The sequence below is a fragment of the Nicotiana tabacum genome, chromosome 3, assembly GCF_000715075.1.
Source record: "Nicotiana tabacum cultivar K326 chromosome 3, ASM71507v2, whole genome shotgun sequence".
Lineage (NCBI taxonomy): Eukaryota > Viridiplantae > Streptophyta > Magnoliopsida > Solanales > Solanaceae > Nicotiana > Nicotiana tabacum.
This window is the reverse complement of record NC_134082.1, coordinates 8,893,312-8,918,657: the sequence shown is the minus strand read 5'-3', so window position 1 is coordinate 8,918,657 and position 25,346 is coordinate 8,893,312. Positions and strand designations below refer to the sequence as shown.

Here is a 25,346-nt window from a genome sequence, read left to right as displayed (position 1 = left end):
ACCACTCTGTCACAATCCTTGTTGGTGCACAAACTTGATTAATATAGTTTACCGGTAAGTGTATCTTATTTTATTTTATTATTATGAAGCAGTGGTGTTTCTGCCACTGCTTTTTCAAGGGTCCAAAACTAATATGAACCATAGCGTGGTGAGATATTTGGAATTTTTTTGATGATTTTTATAGCACCGACAAATCCATGCACCTAATAGAACTTCATGAATTATGCATCTTTACACCTTTTTGTTTTCCTCCTGTTTTAGGATTCGATTAAATTTGAATTTATATCGAAAAATTTTACACCATAAGTAAAGCGCTCTATAATAAATAAGACTCTAAATTTAAAGCTCGAACCCAAGATCTTTAATTAAATATAAAAGATTACTTATCACTGCCTATTTTGCATTCAAGCGAGGGAGAATTGGTCGCTATCTGCCCCTTTGCTTTTGATCAAGGATTCTAATGGCCTTCACTTTTTTCTTTGTCAAAGAGAGATATTATTGTTTTGTCATATTTTTCTTATTTTTTATAAGTGAATAATTCAATAATCGACCTTTTGGCTTAGTATATACCAGCTACCTTTTAAATTATTGTAAAAGGTTTTGTGGATTCAGTTCGGACTTTGAGTAATATTCCCTCTTTGCCCAAAAAAAAGAAAACAAAAAAACAATTAAATAGCTTCACTCCAATATCCTTATGTATGGAGAAGTTGATTAAGAAAATTGGAAATTCTACCATTACTTAAGAAGCAGGAAATATAGCTATCTTAATTAGCTTGGCCTCAGAAATATTATAGGTTGATTAAATTTTCAAGATTTAATTTTTTTTAATTTTATTTTAGTGCAATTTAGAAGCAAAATTGACTAGAGCGGGTACTATTGTATGGAATAATATTTTTATTTGCTGGAGTACTACAAATCTAATATCCTTTGGCATTTAATATTTCAAGTTCATTAATTTAGTTATTGGCTAAGTACAATAATAAGGGCGTCGTACATCGCAAAACTAAAAAACTATTGGGTATTCTCTTTTTATCTATCCAAATTTTGGTGAACAGAATTACCTGGTACAGTAGTACTTATGCTAATGGGAAATAATAGATACCATGTATACTTTATTAAGGCATAAACTGCTCCGAACACCACAAATATAAAATAAATAAATACATAAATCAGATGTAATGGGCATCTTGATCAGCGTACGTTACCTAGAGATAATCAAACTACGTTTAGCAGAGCAATGGTGGGTCTTTTTAATATTTTTTCATAGTTAAGATTAAAGATACAATGATACAAGTACGTACGGTAGGATTACAATTATTTACGTGTTATTCTTATAATATAATGCAATAATCAATTCTCCCTCGACACATCCCTCAAAATTCGATTCAGCAAACTATTGGACTACTTATTTAAATATAATATTCTTATATATGCATATGGAAATACAAGTATGTACAGTAGGATTAAAGTCTATTACGTATTTTATATATATACGTAAATATAATAATCAGAGTTTGGACCACTTTTCATTTGTGTGTCGTATTTTTACACATATAATAATACAAGTACGTACAATAGAATTAAAGTTTGTTATGATGCAATATTTTTTATTAATTATGCATATGGTAATACCATTACGTACAGTTGGATTAAAGCTTGTTACATGTTATATATGCGATAATAATCAGAAGTTTAGACTACTTCGCGATCGTTTATATGAGTTGCATATGATAGTACAAGTACGTAGAATAGGATTAAAATTTGTTATGTGTACTTTTTATACATGCAATAATAAAAGTTTGGACAACTTCTCATTTAAACGTATTATTCTTACTCACATGGTAATTAATACAAGTATGTATATTAAGATTAAAGTGTGTTATTGTATATGCAGTACTCAGACTCTCGGAGTGTGAACTATTTTTCATTTATATTTATTCTTACGCATATTGTAATATAAGTACGTATGTACAGTACTGTTGAAATGTACATATTTTTCTTATATATACAGTAATCAGAGTTGAGACCACTTCTCATTCATACCATGTGATATTTTTAGGCTTGTAATATTACAAGTACGTACAGTGGAATTAAAGTTTATTATAGTATGTTAATTCTTATATATGCATTAATCAGAGTTTGGACCACTTCTCATTTATATATATATATTTAATGCATATAGTAAAGTAATACAAGTTATTCGTACAATACTATCAAAGTTTATAATACGTATTTTTTCTTATTTATGCAATCATCAAAGTCTGGACTACTTTTCATTTTATATGCAGTATTATTTTGAATGTGGTAATACAAGTGCGTACAATATAACTAAAGTTTATTTTGATCACTATTAATCTTAAGTATGCATCAATTAGAGTTAGGACAACTTTCAAATATATATGTATTTTTCTTACGAAAAAGTCATTTTAACCTTCTCTGTATCATTCTGCTTTTATCGAATTGTTGAAAAAATGATCACTTAAATGTAAATAGCACAAGGATAGTTAGTTAGCTAATTACAACCAGTAGTTAGAGTGCATAAATAGATGCATCTTACCCTATGTTGTTACATTGAATAAGAATCTCTAGATATTTTCTCTTCTCTATTCCCCTCCCCCCCCCTCAATTATATGCCCTTAGCTAGGGCTTCTTCACCTACAATTTAATAATTTAGCATGGTATCAGAGCCTTTAGATTAGTGATTCTAGTTTCTTTCTATTCGAGTTAGTTACTACATAAAAAATAATTAAATAAAAAATAAAAAAGAGAGAGAGAAGTACTTTAAAATCTTAATTCAGCTCATTTTTGTTGTGGTTGGTGCCAGAAACCCAAGTGCTGGGAAGCTTCGTAGTTCGTACTAATGATGATATGCTATAATATTCATTGAAACTAAGAGGCAAATCATAAACCACACAAGCTAAAATATATCTAGGTGATGCAAAAAATAAGATTTGAATTTTCATGATTTGAATAGACTCTGAAAACTAGAAATGAAGATTTCAAAAATATTTTACTCCTCATTCCTCAACACTTCTTCAATTTCATAAGAAAAATTCAATTCTTGCGCAGAAAAAGAAAATTGTGAAACAAACACCATTAAATTTCAAAAATTAACTTTACTTTTTCCAAAATATTTGCACAAACGCACCCCAAAGGTAGTGTTGGATTTATAGTGTCAGTGCAGGTTCACGTGAACTCAATAGCTTTTGCTCAAATTTTATATATGTATTTTTAAACCTACAAAATATTTATTATTATTTAATTGTTAACTCGGTTATTTTTATATAACTTGAGATCATTATATAGGAACTTATAAACTTTAAATTTCGATTCCCTCTGGCCAAAGGTAACTAGGTGAAAGTATGGAATTTTGTATTATCTTCCAACAAACATTAACATGGTTTTCGGCCAGGAAAAGCGATGTTGTGCTGGAGGAAAGAGGACCAATATTTGATGCTTTTCCCCCAAGTTTGAGAACAATGTAAAAAGTGGGCACTTTCACTTCTCATGTAATTAAGCGTGACTCCAAGACATATGTCTGCCGTTCTTAATTACAATTTTTTTATATCAAACCCGACTCGAACACATAATATTCAAATTATGGATTCACTTCTAATATATTTCAGCTGCCTTGTTAAATAGTAAAAGGATTTTGCCCATAAAGCTGAAGTAGTTCACCACTTTAATGTCATGTCAAGTACACTATTAGAAATTCAGCAAAAATCGACCAAGAAAAACCGACTAACTTTGATCGGTAAAAAAATCGGCCAAAAACCGATCAAAGTTGGTCGGTTTTTTAAAATATTTTAATTTTAATTTTTTTTACGAAACCGACCAATGGCGCAAAAATACGGGAAACTATTTTTGAGCCCCGCGATATTTATTTTTCAAGAAACCGACAAACTTTGGTCGGTTTTTGCAATTAAAATAAATAAAAATTAATATTAAACAATCGACCAACTTTGGTCGGTTATTTTCGTGCGAAATAAATAAAAAGACAGTCTTAAAACAAAATGCACCAATGGTCTAGTGGTAGAATATCATCCCGCCACAGTACACACCCCTCCGCGATTCCCAAACGGTGAATCTTTTGATTACATAATTAAAATACCGACCAACTTTGATTGTTTTTTTTTTTGCAAATTTTTTTTGAAATTAATTTACCGACCAACTTTGGTTGGTAATTAACGACCAACTTTGGTTTACAAACGTGACCACTAAAATAGCGACCAAGCCTGTTTGGACGGGTTTTGGTCGGTATTTTGTATAAACAAACCAACGTTGATTGCTTTTTGTGATCGCTAAAACCCGAATTTCTAGTAGTGGTACCAAGAGGAATGACACTATCAACATTTGTAAAATCAAACCGTTTAATTTTTTAACTAATTTTTTCTTCTTTTTTTTATTGTTAAGCTCAAATTGTCAGAAAATACTCTTAACATGGGATGATATTGTCCGCTTTAAATCAAACTTATATGATTTTTTCAAAATACATCATACCATTAAGAGTATCCCAAACACCTTAATTATATGTAACTTCATAATGTGTTACTGTCATGCAAGGAGACATATCATGTTAATCTTCTTTTTATAGAATCAATTTTATCGGATGTTTCTAAACTGACCGGCCAAATTTGAAGTTTGAAAATTGTATGTACTCAAAATTTTAAAACATTAATTATAGAGACCTGAGGTGCTTTTTTTAAAACAGTTTTTTTCGTTTGTTAATAATAGTATAATTAGGAATACTAAAATACAAGTACGGTTGTTGCTCCCAAACGCACACACAAGTATACGTGGTCGACATGTAATATAATGATAAGTTGAGTGTCGAACCCACAGAGACCTGTGTAAACTACTCACTAAATTGCTAAAATTGTTATTCAATCCAGCTAAAATCAACATCCAATAATATAATTATATTATACTACGATTCTAAACAATAACTAAATTATCAAGTAACGAGTTGATTATTGTGTATTCAGTAAAGACAAATATTACAAGGTTGTGATCGATTCATCATTCATATTGTGTTCTAATTAACTCTCCCTTTCATATAATTCACCCATGGTTGCTAATTAATCGATCAATGCTCTCATAGCCTTCTCCCGAAGTACTACTCACCTATTCTCAATAGATTAACGCATATATTCTTATGAAATCAATCTATTAAGAACGCATTAAGATCACGATATTTAATTAAGCACGGTGACTAGGTATATTCCTATCCTAACCACAAATCCTCTCCCCCTAAGGGTTAAGATCATCCTCTCTTCAATTCTTCTCTAATCTAAACATGGCTTTCCCAAGCATAGCATAGATAGTAAATAGAACCTAACTGCTGGCCAGACAATTAAGAAATTAAACACAGAATTGAAGAAACAACCATATATTGGTGAATTATAATCAAGGCTAAGTTAATGTCAAACAACAATATTCATGGCTAAATCACAACCCTAGAACAATGGGTGTTTAGTCACTCATGATGTAATCAAACAATTGCATAGGTTTTGATTAATTGAAAAATACTAGAAAAGATGAAGAATTCTGAGATGTCCTTGCTCCTCAATGTTTCTTGCGTGTATTTTTGCTCCAAAGTGCATCTCTCCCTCCAAAATTAGGCTTAGTCTTCCTTTTATACGTGTTGGATAAGTTTAGGGTCGAATAAACCGTGTCCCAGGCAAAATAGGACACAATTCGCATCACTGGCGCCCATCCCGGCGCCAGGCGCCCTCCATAGCGCCCCCAAATTTGTGCATACTGTTTTTGGCGCCACTATGCCTGTGGCGCCCAACTGGCTTCCTTTTTCGATTTTGTTCATTTTAGCTTCAAATCTTGCACGTTTTACCCCCAATTGCTCCCGAATCATTCCTACAAGTAAAAACACTTCAAATTAATATAATTCATAGCATTTAACATCCCAAATTCACGAAACAAGTGTAAGATATGAGGCGATATACATAAAAATATATATACTTTAAGCTAAACATCAACACCCCACTCTTAGACTCTTGCTCGTCCTCGAGCAATGGGACAATCTAATAAACCCCCAAATACGTACAAAGTTCAATCATAGAGGAGCACCTTAACTTTTAACCACACACTATACTCTTGACTATAATCAATACCGGCACACAAGCATGAACACACAAAATTTCACATTCTTCCCGTTTAAGCATGCCCAAATATAACCCTTCAATTCAATCAATTTCAACAACTTATTTGTCACCACCCAACCTCAAAAGCCAACTTGCAACCACTAAGCACCTTCAATTCATGCACTTACCCAACATGAAAGTTTACAGCATTACCAATCATTCATGAGATCATGTGCCCTTACCAACAAACAAAAGAGTGAATATAGTAGTCCACACATTCAAATATACTTTTGAATATAAATTAAGGACATCTCACAATTTGAACAAAATTCGCTCACTCTCACAATGAATTCATATGCATCCCGTGGTCGTACCATAAGCTTGCCTGTACTATATATCTTTACTAATTTAAGCTAGCCAAATCTAGGATCAATTAGGAATTTAAGGTTGTAATGTAGGCTAAGGGACAAGTATGATATATTTAGAAATAGTGACTAACCCTCCTAAGCACTTTAATACACTACATTCACAATTCAAGCACATATTCTTCTCAACCAATTCACTTGCCAAAAACGATATGCAACCAGCCCTTACTTTTCAATTAAGTACTTCTATATTTCCACTAGCACAAATCAATAAGAATTGGAGGTGTGTATTTTTCTACATTATTTGAACTATCACATTTTTTTCTTTCTTTTCTTGCAATTTTTCTTTTCCTTTCTCTCTCTCTCTTTTTTCTTTCACACACTCCATACATTAAAGTTCATCGGTTGGTGACTTTTGATTTCAACTTTAGTGCACCAACGGGCCCTTCCATGGTTCCATTCAAAAGCTACTCTCCAATCTCCAACCTTACTTCTTTTAGCGACTAAGTGCCTTAGGAGGTAAAGGTTCAATCAATATCAAATTAAGAACAAAATAGGGGATGACTTGTAATGTGGGTGCCAAAAGAAAGGTCTATAGGCTCAAAGAGGCTAGCAACGGAAAATTCTATTATTATGTGACAAGCACATCCATGATCAAGCAAATAAATGCCTACGTCATCTCCTAGATTAGCACAACTTACAATTTCGCTTCAATTAACACACGGGGCAAGTTCTAGACTACACATGATAGCATAGACAATCACGAATCCTCACACACATGTTGCATATAACTCAATCAAGACGGTTCTGTTCAACTCTCAAGTCAAGCAAACACAATTCAATGAGAAATTTAAGCAACATTGCACTATGCGGCATACAAGCCAAATAACTGAGAAAATGCATCACAAAATAGGCTATTTACTTTGCTTAGGCTTCACAATTCAAACCAACTACACGGGAAAACAGAATGTATGTTATAGCCTAATGTGCCAGCATCAACCATGTCAATGAGGATCTCAGAACAACTTGGTCCCTTCCTAAACTGCTCCTAAAAAGAAATTAAAGTGCCCGGTTCGAGCTACATCCTTGGAAAGGAACCGGTGCCCAAAGAAAAACCAAGGAATACTACCTATCTATTTTAAAAAAATAAAAAAAAACAAAAATCTTTTTGGTGTTTTTATATCGAACTTTTATTCCTCAAGAAAATTGTCCAAAAGATCCATCGTCAGAAAAAGTCTGAGCTTTTTCAAGTTTTTTTTAATGTTTTTTTTTTCATTTAAAGCAAGTAATACGACACTAGACTAACTACACTAGAACTACTAAAAGAAACAAAACAAAACAAGTTGATACAAAATATACAACTACAACACAGGTAGTATTCCTCCCACCCCACACTTGAACTATGCATAGCCCTCGATGCAAGTAAAATTGAAAAACAGAGTAGGGTGAAAAGAAAAACTCCCTGTCAATCAGAGTCCACTCCCCCAGCAGTGCTGGGGTCATCATCATCCGGTCCGAAAGGCACTAAAGTCATGGGCCCCGTAGCACCATTGCCATCCTCATCCTCAGTATCCAAGCCTTTGGCAGAGTTGGTGTCCTCAAACGGGTGAACAGGGCGGCCCGGTGCAATCCCCAACATCTCCTTGGACTTGCTGGACAAGTCATCACGCAAATGCATACGCTCCTCGTCTGTAATGCTAGCCCTGCTCATGAGCAAGTTCAAAGTGTTATAAATGTACCTGTTGAAATTCTCTTCTCGCTCCATCCGTGCAGCGGGGGTGAGTTTGGATGATGCCTCCACCACCGATGTGATGTCCATAAGCCCTGACGATGCCTCCACCACCTCATCATGTCCGGGGTACTCTGGTACTCCGCAAAACATCATATACTGAGTAAGTAAATTGCCAAAGAAGAACCGCTGAATCTGTCGCCCAAACCTTGTGCGGGCCATCTCATTGAGCATGATGTCAGCTACATTAATTGGTCAGCCTATCATCAGGGAGAAGATGAGACACACTCTAGCTCGAGTGCAGTCACTGTTGTGCTCCGCCGGCATTAGTCTCGCCTGCACAAAGTTCTGCCACACTTTGGCAGTGTTGTTGAAGTCTGAGCGGACCATAGAGAGGTGAATGTTGCCTTGCTTCCGTATCCACTTAGCATTGGACTCTACGCCACAAAGAGTGTGACGTATTTTCTCATATTTTGGCTTTCGGATCAATCGTTGGAGTCTTCTTAGATCGGCATTCTCAACCCCCAAATAGTCAAACAAATACTCCCTACCCAGCGGCACATCCTTTCCTTGTACACGTGAAGTGCTTCTTTGAGAATCCCAGTTAGCATATAGTTCTTGTACCATGCTCAGGTTTGCAGGCCCCGGGCATTCCAAGAACTTGTCCATCTTTAAAGCTCGCAGCCTGTCAAGTATCTCCGGGAAGTTCCTCTCTAAGGCTGTGGTATTAATCCCCATATCAGAAACGTACCGACCAGACGACACAAAGTCTCTGTGCCAAGCTATAGCAGCAGCATCAACCAAGTCCAAACGAGGCCTCAGCCTTAATGGCACTTGCTGAGATCCCTCGGCGACCTGTTTCCCCTTAGATTGCCGTGAAGAGCTTTCTCTCTACTTGCGCTTTTTGGTCGCTGGAGAGGTGGTAGAGGACTTTCCAATGCCTTTGCCTTTGCTAGTGCTATCACGAGCCATAGTATCCTGGACCCCCCAACTTGGCGCCTGGTGCCCTGCCTGGCGCTTGGATTTTCGAACCTCGCTGTTTTTGGCGCCCCAGGCAGCGCTGGGCGCTGTTCTCGAGAATTATTTTTTTTGAATGAACATCTCGATCCCCCGAGCCCTATATATCCCCAATTTACACGTACTACACCATTACATCTAAAATTTCTATACCTATAAAGAAAATGCAATACTCTACCTATTCTAAAAGAAAAATTAAGAAGTTAAACTAGGAAAGCAATAAAAAATTAGGTTGCCTCCCAACAAGCACCTGATTAAACGTCGCGGCACGACGCAGAGTCTCGCTTACTCATCAGCGAGTACAACCTTGGTCTTCTCACGAATAATCATTCCTCCACAATAATGCTTGACTCTATGACCATTCACCAAGAATTTCCTCTCACCATTTAAAGCTCGCAGCTCGATTGCACCATAAGGAGTGACTCTCACCACCTCAAAAGGACCTGACCATCTCGACTTTAGCTTCCCAGGGAACAACCGTAGTCTAGAATTGAATAATAATACCTGTTGGCCTAGCTCAAAGTGACGCGGATTGATATTCTTGTCATGCCATCCTTTTGTCTTTTCTTTAAATAGCTTAGCATTTTCATAAGAGTGCAGCCTGAACTCGTCTAACTCATTCAACTGCATAAGTCTTTTCTCACCTACGGCCTCAAGGTCCATGTTCAGCTTCTTAATGGCCCAGTATGCCTTGTGTTCAAGCTCAACGGGCAAGTGACATGCCTTCCCATAAACCAGCTTGTAAGGGGACGCTCCAATTGGCATTTTATATGCAGTCCTATATGCCCATAGGGCATCATCCAACTTTGCAGCCCAATCCTTCCTATTCACACTCACCGTCTTCTCCAATATTTGCTTGATTTCTCTGTTTGACACCTTAGCTTGCCCACTTGTTTGAGGATGATATGCTGTAGCAACTCTGTGGCGAACTCAATATTTAGCTAGAAGGTTATTCAACAATCTATTGCAAAAATGAGTCCCTTCATCACTAATTAAGGCACGTGGAGTCCCAAATCTTGAGAATATGTTCTTTTTCACAAAAGCAGCTACCACCATGGCATCATTCGTTGGCAAATCAATTGCCTCCACCCATTTTGACACGTAGTCAACTGCTAGCAAAATGTATTTGTTTCTTCTGGATGGTGGAAATGGCCCCATAAAATCTATCCCCCACACATAAAAAAGCTCAACTTCTAGAATGTTATTTAAAGGCATCTCATGCCTCCTTGTGATTGTTCCCATTCTCTGACATTGGTCACACTTCTTAACGAATGCATGGGCATCCTTGAATAAAGTCGACCAAAAAAGACCGGATTGTAGCACCTTTGCAGCTGTTCTATCTCCTCCATGATGGCCCCCATAAGTTGATGCGTGACAATCATACAATACTAATTCCACCTCTTTTTCAGGAATGCATCTCCTCATCAACTGATTAGCACATTACTTATACAAATAGGGCTCATCCTAGTAGTAGAAGTTCACATCATGTAAAAATCTCTTTCTAGCTTTAGATTGGATTTTGAGAGGAAGTACCCCGCTCACAAGATAATTCACATAGTCTGCATACCATGGGGGAGGGTCTTGGGTTATAGCAAAAAATTGCTCATCAGGAAATACTTCTTTAATTTGGCCACCCTCCTCCACATGATCGTGATTTTCCAACCTTGACAGATGGTCAGCTACTTGATTCTCTGTCCCCTTTCGATCTCGTATTTCTACATCAAATTCCTACAGCAATAAAACCCAGCGCATCAATCTAGCCTTAGATTCATTTTTTGTAAATAAATACCTGATTGCTACATGATCGGTTTAGACTATGACTTTCGTTCCCACCAAGTATGCCCGAAATTTCTCAAAGGCCTACACTACAGCTAACAACTCCTTCTCAGTGGTGGTGTAATTCAGCTGTACATCATCAAGAGTCTTACTCGCATAGTAGATGGAACAAAATACCTTGTTCTTCTTCTAGCCTAGAACTGCCCAATAGCAAGGTCACTCGCATCACACATAAGTTCAAATGGTAAGGACCAATCAGGTGCCACAATAATGGGAGCAGTCACCAACTTCTTTTTAAGTTCTTCAAATTCCTTGAGGCAAGCATCATCAAAGTTGAAAGTTACATCTTTTTCAAGCAGCATGCACAAATGAGTAGCAATTTTTGAAAAATCTTTAATAAAGCGTCGATAGAAACCCGCGTGTCCCAAGAAACTCCGAACGCCCTTCACTGAAATAGGTGGAGGTAATTTTTCAACTGCCTCCACCTTCGCTTTATCAACTTCAATGCCACTCCTAGATACTCTGTGACCCAACACGATGCCTTCTTGTACCATAAAATGACACTTTTTCCCAATTCAGTACCAGATTTGTTTCTTCACAACGGGCTAGCACCTTGTTTAAATTCCTCAAGCAATCATCATAAGAAGACCCAAAAACTAAAAAATCATCCATAAACACTTCCACGAATTTTTCCACCATGTCGGTGAAAATAGCCATCATACACCTCTAGAAAGTGGCTGGTGCATTACAAAGACCAAACGGCATTTGCTTGAAGGCGAAAGTGCCATAAGGACAAGTAAAAATAGTCTTTTCATGATCCTCTGGGCATATGCCAATCTGATTGTATCCTGAATAACCATCAAGGAAGTAGTAATATTCATGCCCGGCTAACCTGTCCAGCATTTGGTCGATGAATGGAAGTGGGAAGTGATCCTTGTGAGTTACCTTGTTGAGCCTTATATAATCAATGCAGACTCTCCATCCCATAACAGTGCGAGTGGGGATCAATTTATTTTTCTCGTTCTCAACTACAGTCATTCCTTCCTTTTTGGGCACACATTGAACCGGGCTTACCCAGTTGCTATCAGAAATAGGAATGATACCTGCATCGAGCAACTTGATTACTTCCTTTTTCACCACCTCTTTCATAATGGGATTTAATCTCCTTTGCTGCTCCACACTGGGGCAGTGTCAGTCCTCTAAAAAGATTTTATGCATGCAGAACGATGGACTAATACCCTTGATGTCAACTATAGTCCACCCAATGGCCTTTTTATGCTCGCGGAGGACTCTGAGCAATTTTTCTTCTTGAGTGCTGGTCAAACTGGATGAAATAATCATGGGCAATGTCTCAGAGTTCCCCAAATAAGCATAGCGCAGATGCGCTGGAAGGGGCTTGAGTTCTAGCTTCGAAGCTTCTTCAATAGATGGCCTGGGAAAGGTCAAAGTAACAGGCCTGTCTAACTCTTCAAATTTTCTAAACCCCTGTACATAACTGCAGGACATATCTAGTACTTGCTTAATTTCTTCTATCATTTCATCTTCACTATTTTCTACATCCCCAATCAATACTTGTTCAACAGGATCTACAGGGCTCATATAGGGTACTAACGATGTGGCATCACTCTCCACCACAGAGATCATGAATAACTCTTCATAGTGGGCTGGTCACTTGAGTGCTCTATAAACATTGAAGACCTCCACTCGATCACCCACTCTCATTGTCATCCTTCCTTCGCAGACATCAATAATAGCTCGGCCCGTGGCTAAGAATGGATGCCCCAAAATAAATGGAACTTCCTGATCAGGCTTGTAATCCAGGATAACGAAATCAGCAGGGAATATGAAAGAACCCACTTGAACTAACACATCTTCAATAACTCCCTCAAGATGAGCAAGGGAGCGATCAGCTAACTGTAAGATAACTGTTGTTGGGCGTGGCTCACCCAACCCCAACTGTCTGAACACAGATAGCGGCATCAAATTGATGCTTGCTCCAAGATCACATAAAGCTCGCCCAACGGCATATTTACCAATCGAGATTTGGATAGTGAAACTACCTGGATCCTTCAATTTCTGAGGTAACTTGCCTTGAATTCTGGAACTGCACTCCTCAGTGAGTGCCACAGTCTCGAACTCGGTTAGCCTTCTTTTATTTGCCACAATGTCCTTGATGTACTTTGCATATTTGGGTACTTCTTGTAAGATGTCAACCAATGGAATATTAATTTGCGCCTGCTTCAAGATATCAAGAAACTTTTTATATGCAGCATTATATCTTAATTTCTGCAATCTTTGAGGGAATGGAGGTGGTGGCCTTGCAACCAATTGTGGGGGTTTCTCAGCCACCGCCTCTCCAGCTGGCTTATCTGGCTCCTTAGCTTTCTCTGATGTTGATTCTATAGTGGTTGGCCTCTCATGAAAAGTCACATGTTTCCTCTTTTTAGACTGAACTTCCTATGGTTGTCTCCATTCCTCAACGACACAGCATGAAGGGCCGCCCTAGGATTTGCTTCAGTGTCACTTGGAAGAGCTCCAGTTGGTCTTGCGTTTTGAGCACTGGCAAGCTGTCCCATTTGACGCTCAAAATTTCTCACTGTTGTGGCGAGGGCTTGCTGTTCAACCATCACTTTCTGAGAGAGGGCTTGCTGTTCAGTAATCACTTTTTTCAACATGTCTTCAAGGTGACTTGAAGGACTCGCTTATTGTTCAACCTGAGGTGGTCTATATTGCTGTTGAGGTGCTTGAGGCCTGTATTGATCCTGATTGCCCTAGTTTCCACCCCAAGAGAAGTTTGGGTGGTTCCTCCATTTGAGATTATAAGTGTTCCCATATTGGTTTGTTTGGCCCCTGTTTGAATTACCCACAAAGTAGACAGACTTTGGGTTTGCGGGGCATATGTCGTTCGTGTGCCCCTCTCCACATATTTCACAAAAAGCTTGAACCTATTGTACATGTAGCTTGTTGATACTCAAGTTCATCTGGTTGACTTGATTGGTCAGTGTAGAAATCTGTGCTGATAATGCTGAGACAATAACTAACTCAAGAACCCCTGTAGACTTTTGCACTGTGTATCTGCCCATCTCTCCTTGCCAATCCGAATTGCTCTTGGAGAATTTGTTCAATAATGCATATATCTCGTCAAAGCTTTTCTCCAACACTTGACCCCCAGCTGCAGCATCTACCATGATCTTTGATTCAGAATGTAGCCATATGGAGAGCTTTTTGCGGGGAAACTTGCAAGTACAGTTTGGGGGGAGGCGGGCGTCGACCCTACCTTATGAGTATTCGGACTATAACAGTTCCGATGAACAGTCACTCACTTTTGACAGTTATACGATTCCATAAGATGATCCAGAATTGGGTCAATCACGTTTATTAGAAGTCGAGAATAGAGTGGTTGTATTCCCAGAAAGGATAGTCGTGATGTCCCTTCATGGCCGGCCTTTTCAGTATGGAGCCGAAGGCGAGGGTTTCCCTTCTATAAAAGTGTGAGCTAACACTTCATTCGTCTGATTGTAATGAGGACAGACTCTGAGTATCCCCTTGAACCTTTCCCAAGCTGAGTATAAAGGTTCTCCCGCTTTCTGTTTGAAGGCAACTATCTCACTTCTAATTTTTGCAGTTTTACCATAAGGGAAGAACCTTGCCAGAAATTTTCTCGCCAAATCATTCCATGTTATAATTGAATTAGCTGGTTTTGCCTTTAACCATTGCTTAGCCTCGCCCAACAGAGAGAATGGAAAAAGTGTGAGCCTCACATAATCTGGAGTAACCCCATTAGTGATATAAGTATCACTAATCTCTAAGAAGTTCAGAATATGCTGCTATGGATCCTCGTGTGGAAGACCCATAAATTCCCCGTTTGCATGAAGCAGCTGGATCATGCTCTGTTTCAGCTCAAAGTGCCCAGTGATCCTGGGCTTCACTATACTGGAGGTGACATTAGCAATGCTGGGCATTGCCACCTCCTAAACAGCCATGGGTTGCTCTTCTGCCATGTCCACAGGAAATTGAACAAGTGCCTGAATATTATTCGTGTCCCTTGCTTCCCTCAACCTCCTGTGAAATGTTCTCTCAGGTTTAGGATCAAAGCCTTGAAGTCGGTCTTGGATTCTGACCCTACGCATTCAATCAAAGTTCCTGAGATCTGAGCAACAATCAAGTAACGTTAGACTTGATGAAATAAACAATTAAAGCAAAAACTATCAAGTAGTTGATATTCAAGTCTCCGGCAACGGCACCAAAAACTTGTTGCTCCCAAACGCACACGCAAGTATACGTGGTCGACAAGTAATATAATGATAAGTTGAGTGTCGAACCCACAGAGACTTGTGTAAACTACTCACTAAATTGCTAAAATTGTTATTCAATCCAGCTAAAATTAGCATCCAATAATATGATTATATTATACTACGATTCTAAACAATAACTAAATTATCAAGTAACGAGTTGATTGTTGTGTATTCAGTAAAGAAAAATATTCCAGGGTTGTGATCGATTCACCATTCATATTGTGTTCTAATTAACTCTCCCTTTCATATAATTCACTCGTGGTTGCTAATTAATCAATAAATGCTCTCATAGCCTTCTCCCGAAGTACTACTCACCTATTCTCAATAGATTAACGCCTATATTCCTATGAAATCAATCTATTAAGAAAGCACTAAGATCACAATATTTAATTAAGCACGGTGACTAGGTATATTCCTATCCTAACCACACATCCTCTCCCCCTAAGGGTTAAGATCATGCTCTCTTCAATTCTTCTTAATCTAAACACGGCTTTCCCAAGCATAGCATAGATAGTAAATAGAACCTAACTGCTAGCCAGTCAATTAAGCAAATAAACACAGAATTGAAGAAACAACCATATATTGGTGAATTATAATCAAGGTTAAGCTAATGTCAAACAACAATACTCATGGCTAAATCACAACCCCAGAACAATGGGTGTTTAGTCAATCATGATGTAATCAAACAATTGCATAAGTTTTGATTAATTGAAAAATACTAGAAGAGATGAAGAATTCCGAGATGTTCTTGCTTCTCAATGTTTCTTGCGTGTATTTTTTCTCCAAAGTGCGTCTCTCCCTCCAAAATTAGGCTTAGTATTCCTTTTATACTTGTTGGATAAGTTTAGGGTCGAATAAACCGTGTCTCGGGCGAAATAGGACACAATTCGTGTCACCGACGCCCAGCCTGGCGCCCTCCATAGCACCCCCAAATTTGTGCATACTGTTTTTGGCGCCAGGCGCTGCCTGTGGCGCCCAACTAGCTTCCTTTTTCGATTTTGTTCGTTTTAGCTTCAAATCTGGCACGTTTTTCCCCAATTGCTCCTGAATCATTCCTACAAGTAAAAACACTTCAAATTTATATAATTCATAGCATTTAACATCCCAAATTCACGAAACAAGAGTAAGATATGAGGCGATATACATAAAAATATATATACTTTAAGCTAAACATCAACGGTAGTACTAAACTTTTGACCACTTCAGAATTTATACGTTTTATCCTTAATTAATTGCGGTGGAATCATGTTAATATTCTTTATATGTTAGTTTTATTGGAAACGAACTAACTACAGTTTGAAGTTTGAAAATCGTACATAAAGTAGCGCTATGATAACGTAAAAAGGTACAAATCTATGATCTTAGATTAATGCTTATGTTAATGGAGTTTCCAACTAGGATTTGGTGTCAAGACAGACTCGGCACATGTCATACTTAATCAGTGTCTACAAATCAATTATTTACAAGTCATGTCTCAAATCTAACTATTTTGGAATGAGTTTAGGTTTCGTGTATTGACCGCATAAATAAGTCTTCCTCTATCAGGTTTAATTTATTTATAAAAATAGATAACTCTCTATATTAAGTTTATTATGGTAACATAGAAAATAGATTAATAACTTGTTATAATCAATTAAATTGAATCGATAATATGCATCTTGGTTGCTATACTTAAATCATTGTTTCCAATCCGATAAAATAACTTTTTTATTGGGGAATGTCGATAATTTAAGTAGGGAGGGCCAACTGCTCAGCTGTTCAAGCGCAATAGGAACCAAACTATCTTACGATGTTCTAAACCCGGAAGGCAAAGATCCATAGGAGAACAACTATCAGTATTAGCTCACCAGTAACTTGCCAAATGACTACAAGATCATCGGTCTACTCTAGGGAGCTACCTCTCCACCTGGTGAATCTTCATAACAGAGTGCTAGGTCTGTAACACCGAAACGCTACACCTTCAACATAAACTTAACATGCTAAGGTACCTCGGTTGAAGCTGGACTTAGAAAGGATTAGCAGCAGGCCTCCAATGATTGCAAAGAAGGACTTTTTCCTCACCCGCCCATTTGACTTGGTGTGGAGTGTGGCCACACATGGGGAGGGGGGAGGACAAAAGGGGTGAAAGCAGGGACAGAGCTAGAGTACCGGGAGTATGTTCGATCGAACCCATTAATTTTGGTTTAAATTATTTGTCTTTGTATACGGATTAAATCAGGGACAATGTCCACCCCGATTTCCCAATGAGAGAACTAAGGAGGAGCACAGGCAGGAGATTGCAATCGAGGTCAGATACCCTTTGTATTGAGAACTTGGAAGAGCAAACGGTATATCCGATGTCGGACATGGTAAAACAACGCGCCCCGAGCCGAGCATAAGTTCTAGACCTCGGGAGGCACGTTCAATGGTTATGCATGATGGGTAGAGGGCAGTAATACTCGCCCTCAACCGGATATCATGACGCGAATCTCGCTCGATGTCGATTATGGATCAACAATTACTAGGAAATGAATATCTTTACCCTTTTTAGACTTATACTAGGATTGAAACTCTTGTACTATATAAAAGGGAAGTTTTTCTTTTGTAACACACAAATCTACAATAAAGCCTATTTTCTGCCTTTTAGCTATTGTAAAAGACTTTACCCATTTGTTCTGTTCTTCATTCACGACTAGGCTCGAACCGAGGGTTTAATCAAGGATGAGGTCACTGTTCAATCTAAGATCAAGCATGGTCGTTGTAAGCACGTGATTTTTGCTTCACGAGCAATCACTCCAAAAGAAAATAAAAATAGTGACAAATGGTTTCGCTGTACAATTGTTCGAGTTTTCGTGACATGTGTTATTAATCATTTGTGGATCTGTTCATTTTTTGCATTTAATCATTAACAAACAAAATACAAAATATGTATGTTAGGATGATTAAAACATAATTCGGTCAGTAAAAGAAAATTCAAAAATATATATATGTGCATCGTTCGTTCTAGGCTTTTAGTTCACTTACTTAAATATTTTTGTGATAATTGTGTTAAAATGTTGCATTGTTGTTTAGTTTTAATTTCGTTATTTTTTTTTTTTGTTATTTTTATTTTTTATTTTTTGTTTTAAAAGAAAAATGAAATTAGAAAACAAAGAGTGAAGGAAATCGGTTGGGCCCAAAAGAAATGAAACAAAAACAGGCCCAACCAGCACTCAGACCCAGTCCAAAACCGGCTGCCTAAGCAGCAATTCAAACGACGCCGTATGAGGGCGTTCGATCTAAGCCATCCGTCCAGGCCAATCCAACGGCTCAGGACCCCCTTCAGCAACCCGTGTTCAAACCCGACCCAATAACCAGTCTGACCCAACCCCTTACTTAAACCAAACGACCCCGTTTAACTACCAAACGACCCCGTCTCATTTCTCACCATCAGATCTAAGCCGTTGAGATCATCTGATCTAACGGCTCAGATCCGGTCCCCTCCCCATATATAAACTCAACCCTTCACCCCACGCCCCCTATCCGAACCCCACCCCTCACTCGTCTCCTTCCCCAAGCTGAAACCCCCAAACCCTAGCAAGCCGCCCTAATTTCCCTTCCACCAAAACCCGGCGGCATGAACGCCGGTGGCCACCTCCCGAACACCCTAAGACCCCCTCACTCCCCTGAACACGAATCCACTAACCACGAACCTCGAATCATCTCCTATCGTCTCGAATCTGGATTTGAAGATTCGAGACAAAACTCGATCTACACCAAACCTCACCATCTTTGTATCAGACACTCCCCTGACCTTCCTCGTGACCAAACCAAGCTTGGTTTGGTCCGAATCTACCCACAACTCCCTAAAAATCAGATCTGAAAATCCAGACCTTAGAACACATGCACCTGGGGAATCCAGCCAGTTTTGACAAGGGTTTGAGGTCTAATAGACCTTAATCAAGGTGTTCTCATGTGAGAACACCCTGATTAAAGTTTGTTCGGCCTCAAGAGTTCGAAGTTGAGTCTGATTTGGGTCCATTTTGATTTCAAACTTTGTCGGTAAGTTTTTTCTTTCCCTTTTCGTTTATATTAACTGCTGATTAAGTCATTAGCATGCTTTGTGGTAATTGTTTGTTATTTTCTGATAGTTTCTTAATTTCTTTCATCTCTGTAAAGACCTTTTGTTTGGTCGATTGTCTTCTGTTTGTGTTCTGAATACACTCTGTGATAAACATGATCGTCAGTTAGATTAGTCGTCAAATGAATTAATTCATATAGGCCCAGTAATTTAACAAAAGTTGTCTGATACCCTTTAGGTCCCTGAACGTATTGTTTATATGAGCGACTGGTTATTACCTGTTATAATTAGTATAGTCGACTCGATAAATGTCGTCGATTAGTTTTCTATAACTAATGAGTCGAATGAGCTAATAATGTCGCATGACTAATTGTACCTTGTCACTGACTGGATGCCCAACATTGTCTGAAATGGTTTGTTTGCATTGTAAAAATGACTGAAAAGGTTCAGTCCAGGCAGTCTTGAATTTGAACTTTCATCAGTTCAAAAATGCCCTGATGCTGCAATAGGCAGGGGCAGTAATAATCAAGGTTGACAGGGGTAGTCTGGGGTTTGAAAAGAACAAAAATGATTAGTTTAAATGAGCTGACAAGTAGGGTACTAATTTGGGATTAAACTAATACCAATGGGGAACAAGACATAAGATCATGGGGCTTAAAATGAATAATAAAATGAGCCCATAACTCTTGATTAAACAAAACCAGGCGTGGGGAACAAAAGGCTGGCACCAAAAGATGCTTAGGCATGGGCTTAAAAGAGTATGGGCAGTCTGCAAATAGAAGGGGGGCAGCCTAGCTACACTGAGTCATTTGGCTTATAAATAGGCCATTTGAGAACTTAAAAGGGCTGGACTTTTGGTTTTCAGAGAGAGAGAAAACAAGAGTGGCATTTTTAGTCTTAAGGCTGGACTTTTGAGTCTTCAGAGAAGAAAAACAAGAAACATAAAGTCTCAGAATATTGTAACCAAACACTGTCTGAAAATTACATAAGAGTTTATGTTGGTTTAGCTGTCTTGGCCAATTGCTGTTGGTTGCCTGTTTGAGCTGCTTGTGATTGTTGAACTGCTGGGGGTGTTTACATTGAATACTCTGTTGTTTCTGCTGGTTCATTACTCTGTTTCTGGGATTGTTGTTTGTTGCTCGACTACTCGGGAGCTTCATCATTGTTGGTTGATTTTTGTTGCTGTGTTGTTGCTGTGTATCTGCTGTTGCTGTGTTTACTGCATACTGCCCAGCTGATCATCCCTTTCTTCTTTGTCCTCTATACCAGGTACACAACCAATGCACTGTCAAGAAATGTAATTGAAAAATGAGCATGAATACAAATGAAAGATCTTGAAGGATGACTCTTACACATAGATTGTTACATTAAATATTCATGTAATGTGTAATGGTTTTTACATTTTTGTTCTGGGTACTAAAGACAGTCTTCATGCCTATAAATGTCAATGCATGGTAGTTGAATGCTAGAATGTGCATATAGGTTGATGATGAGAGTATGCCCAAGGCAGTAGGTAGTATCTCCTACTTAGTTCAATGGTGTAGTATGAGCCTGTGATATAGTCCAAGCATGAAATCCGTACACTGTAAATAAGTTCTTTCCTTTCTAATAAATTGCCATGTATAACCCTTAAAATCATGTTTTAAGATAAAGAGCACAAATTCAGGGCCTCAACCTCATGAAGGTCGAGCCCAGGTCAAAACAGACCAGGCAGGCCCGCATCGAACAAGCAGTGGCCCAGGTCTGGCCTATCACGCATGGGCTGGATTTGGGCCCATGATTATTTGTTCGGCTGATTGCACATGCAGCCTCATTTCTGATTTTCAAGCTTTTCTGAATGTTGCTACAAACAATTCGCAAACATGTAATTAATTAGGACTATCTACTGTTTTCAATTGATAGAGACAAACACGACAAGAAACGTAGTTGCTATAGGATATCCTTTAAAAATAAGAACGAGATGAGCCTCGATGAAAATAAACAAAACGCGCAGATGCGGGGCCCTTGTTAAATGTATATTATTGAAGCATTTAGTTTTCCAGGACGAGTTGTTTAGCAAATCTCACAATCCTCCTAAAATAACAATACGTTAGACTCTTTAGGACGCTCCTTAATAAATCTTACATTCATAAACTCGGGTGCACATTGATGTGACCCAAATCCAAATCTCAACGGAGTCAAAATGTGTTTCTAATCACGGGTACATTGATTGTGACGTGGTTCGAGATGCGTGTCCATGACGTTGCAAATTCATTTTTGAAAATAAGAATGAGATGAGCCTCGCCAGATAAAATACAAATTGCGGGGCCCTCAGTAAATGTTTGCTTTAAAAATTATCTGGACTTCGGGATGGACCGTTTAGTCAAATTCCACGGTCTTACCCAAAATAAATACGCTAGTCGCTTTAGGCGCGCCTTTAATAATTTAATTTCCTTAAACTCGGGTGCACATTGATGTGACCCAAATCCAAATCTCAACGGAGTCAAAGTGTGTCGACGACCACGGGTACATTGATTGTAACGCGGTTCGAGATACATTTTCACGACGTTGCAAGTCCTATAAAAATAACAGTGAATGATAAAAGCGGTTAAAAGATAAAATTGGCACATAAGTTCATACTTGTATAAAATCAGATAATCAAGCCGAATATAACAATTGAGCGACCGTGCTAGAACCACGGAACTCGGGAATGCCTAACACCTTCTCCCGGGTTAACAGAATTCCTTATCCAGATTTCTGGTACGCAGACCATAATATAGAGTCATTATTTTCCTCGATTCGGGATTAAAATTGGTGACTTGGGACACCCTAAACCTCCCAAGTGGCGACTCTGAAATAAATAAACAAATCCCGTTTCGATTGTCCTTTAATTGGAAAAAACTCCCCTGCGCCCCTCGGGTGCGGAAAAAGGAGGTGTGACAGCTCTGGCGACTCTGCTGGGGAACAAACACCCAGAACCACTGGTTCAGGGTTAAGAATTCGAGCTTAGAATAATTGTTATTATTTGGCTTTATTTATTATCTGATTATTACATGTTCTGAGCCTAATGTGCTAAATGCTGCTTTTACCGCTTTGATATTATTTGAACTGTATATAAACTGTGCCGAAACCTTTCTCTTCTTACCTCCGGGGATGTGCTCACTGGTTGAGACTCCCTATTCTGTTAGTGTCATACCCTAAATAAAAGAGGCTCGGAAAGTTTCTAAGCCGGCTGGCCTTTTGGTTCCCGGAAAGGAGCTCCTTCCTCAACTCGAGTTGTCCGCTCGGGTACACTGTCTAGAACACCGACCCAGGTTTTGAACATAGAATAACGTGACTTCATGCCGGATCCCTAGTAGGAACGCTTATTTGCATCATGTTGCATATGACTTAGGGGACTCAACACAGGGGTTGGGTCCGTCTAGGACTAGCAACCTGATATGAAAAGGCCATTCTGATGCATCCTATTGTTTTCCGTGCATTTATTTGTCTCATGCCCACATGCTGACCGGTGTATGAATATTTGGAATATTGAGAAAAAAAAAGGAAATAACGATTAGGAATTGATTGTTTATTTTTGAAAAAAAAAGAGAAAAAAAACAAATACTGTCAAAACTCTGCCAAAATTCGGAAAAGTCATTGTTCTATTTTGTTTTTCAAAAAATAAAATATCAATAGAAATATATAGTTTGTCTTGTCATAAAATTTTTTTTTAAAAAAAAAGAAGCTTATTTTTAAAATGGTTTTTTTATGAAAATTCGAAAATAATAATAATAAAAAAAAAAGAGGAGTCTTATTTTGTCTTTACTTTTATTATTTGTTGCAAATATATGTATATATATATATATATGAAAAATTCAAAAGTTTTTCTTTACTTCAAAAAATGTATATATATCTTTATTTGTTGCAAAAGTATTTGTCTTGCCAAAGGTCAAGAAAAGTTCTTTTAGGCTCCCAGTTTTCGAAACAAAAATCCAAAATATTTTCCGTTATTGACTTCTTTAGAAAGTTTTTTTTATATATACGAAAATTCAAAATTCAAAAAATCGTATATATTTTTGTTTTTATCAGAATAAGTGTCGTTTGTTAAAATCTTATTAATAAATGTGCAGAATGAGCACGACTCCGAATGAACCCTTTTCAATCATGAGTAAAATCCCCCTCCAATTGCGGCTCTGGTGGAATGATTTAGGCAAAGAAGGGCATGACGAAATCAAGAAGTATCTGAAAGGCCTCACGAGTTTGTTGGATATCAGGCCACGAGGAGATATCATAAGGGCACTAGTCCCCCACTGGGATCCTGCGCACAATGTCTTCCGTTTCTCAGATTTTGAACTTACCCCTACTTTAGAAGAAATAGCAGGGTATATCGGCAGCGCTGAGACTCCTTTGAGGCACAAATATCTGATTGCTCCAAGAGCTGTAGCAATACACCGGTTTCTGGACTCCTTAAAGATAGTCAGAACAATTCATAACCCTGACTTGGCAAAAGGTTTTTGCAGCATGAGTTTCATATATCAAAGATATGGTCACATAGGAGGATTCGACAAGCCAGAAAACCAGTTGTGCAGCAAAGGTAATCGCCAAAAGTGGGAAGAACATAGACGGATTGCTTTCATGATAACTTTCTTAGGACTACTAGTATTCCCAAGAAAAGACGGGAATATTGACATAAAGATAGCAGGGGTCGTCAGTACGTTGCTCACACAGAGTGATAGTACGTTGGCACCCATGATAGTATCTGATATGTTCCGGGCTCTCACATCTTGCAAAGCCGGAGGAAGCTTTTTCGAGGGTTGCAATTTGTTGTTGCAAATGTGGATGACCGAACACCTATGTCACCGAGCCCAGTTTCTGAGCCATGGATCCGCTGGAAAGACCTGCATAGAGGAATTCTATACCAGAGTTAATAAGACCTACCTACCAGAAGGAGTCACAGCATGGACCTCATATTTCCATACCCTCAACGCCGGTCAAATACAGTGGGCGCTAGGGTGGTTACCGATCGACGAAGTCATATACATGCCAGCAGCCAGACCCCATTTTCTCTTAATGGGACTCAAGAGCATTCAACCATACGCGCCGCATCGGGTTTTAAGGCAATTGGGGAGGTATCATATAGTGCCGAAAGATGAGGATCTAAGCACCCAGGTGATCGAGATCAGTCCCGACGGCCAGTTTCCCGAAGCAAGGGTGCGTCAAATTTGGAGCCAATGTCAATACTTAGAAGCAAATACTTGTGTAATGAATCGGGCAAAAGGGGAAGTTTCGCCCGGATATCAGGCCTGGTACAAAGGGGAGACATCATCTGGAAGGCCGACCAAAAGACCTCACCTGCAAGAATTTGCCAAATCTTCACAAGAGCAGTGGGGCTGGTTGGCCAAAGAGCGGGAATATCTTGCCGAAGTAGGCAAACTGAAGCAACAAGTTCAGGATATGAGGTTTGAGTGCCAATTACAGTCTGCCGCCCACAAGGGAGAAAAGAACAGATTAATCAGAGAAGGCGAGATCCTCAAAGCTCAGATCCGGAGAATGAAAAAGGAGGCTAATAGCCAGCTGAGAAGCCGGGCAGATAAAAGATTGATAGCAGGGTTAAAGGATCAGGTTGCGGAATGCTAGGAAGATTTGGAAAGAGCCAAGGCCAGCACAGCAAGATTGCGGACCAAGTGGGCAAAGGGTGCGATAGCTCGGAGGCAGCGCCTGCAACGAGTCATAAGGGATTATGAACTGAGCATCGGGACATTAAGGGAAACGAATGCCTCTCTTCAAGAGAGGGTCTTCAAGCAAACACGAGATGCCCAAGCCGACAGAAGGCAATGTTACGATGCAATGACCAGAATGGAAAGGCAAATGGAGATGTTCCAGGACCAGCTTGCCAGCAATGCACAAACACTAGGATTGAAGAACCGACAGATAAGGCAGTTGTTCGCGGAAAGGGACAACATCCGGGGAAAGATCGATGAGATTGGGCATTACATCTACATGAGATACCTGGCATGCGAGCAAAAGCCTCGAAAGACCCTCCTTGTTTCCATCATGGGTTACGTC

At 38.7% G+C, this 25,346-nt stretch overlaps 1 protein-coding gene and 1 non-coding gene across 2 annotated transcripts; one reads left to right on the top strand and one right to left on the bottom strand.

Moving 5' to 3' along the window:
• Positions 1-12,653: 12,653 nt before the first annotated feature.
• Positions 12,654-13,660, bottom strand: LOC142175530 (uncharacterized). Its single transcript, XM_075242482.1, has 2 exons — positions 13,435-13,660; positions 12,654-13,384 (listed from the first exon to the last, which is right to left on the bottom strand). The coding sequence occupies exons 1-2, from the start codon at positions 13,658-13,660 to the stop codon at positions 12,654-12,656; spliced, it is 957 nt and encodes a 318-aa protein (XP_075098583.1).
• Positions 13,661-14,500: 840 nt separating this feature from the next.
• LOC142179632 (small nucleolar RNA R71) lies at positions 14,501-14,605 on the top strand. Its single transcript, XR_012708176.1, has one exon. It is a non-coding gene; the product is annotated as a small nucleolar RNA R71 (small nucleolar RNA).
• Positions 14,606-25,346: the final 10,741 nt, after the last annotated feature.

Excerpts from the sequence above, each read along its gene's own strand:
- LOC142175530 (XM_075242482.1), bottom strand. The coding sequence starts at position 13,660 with ATGTTGAAAAAAGTGATTACTGAACAGCAAGCCCTCTCTCAGAAAGTG. Across the intron at positions 13,385-13,434 it reads AGACAACCATAGGAAGTTCA|AATCAACATCAGAGAAAGCT; the intron begins GTCTAAAAAGAG and ends CAACCACTATAG.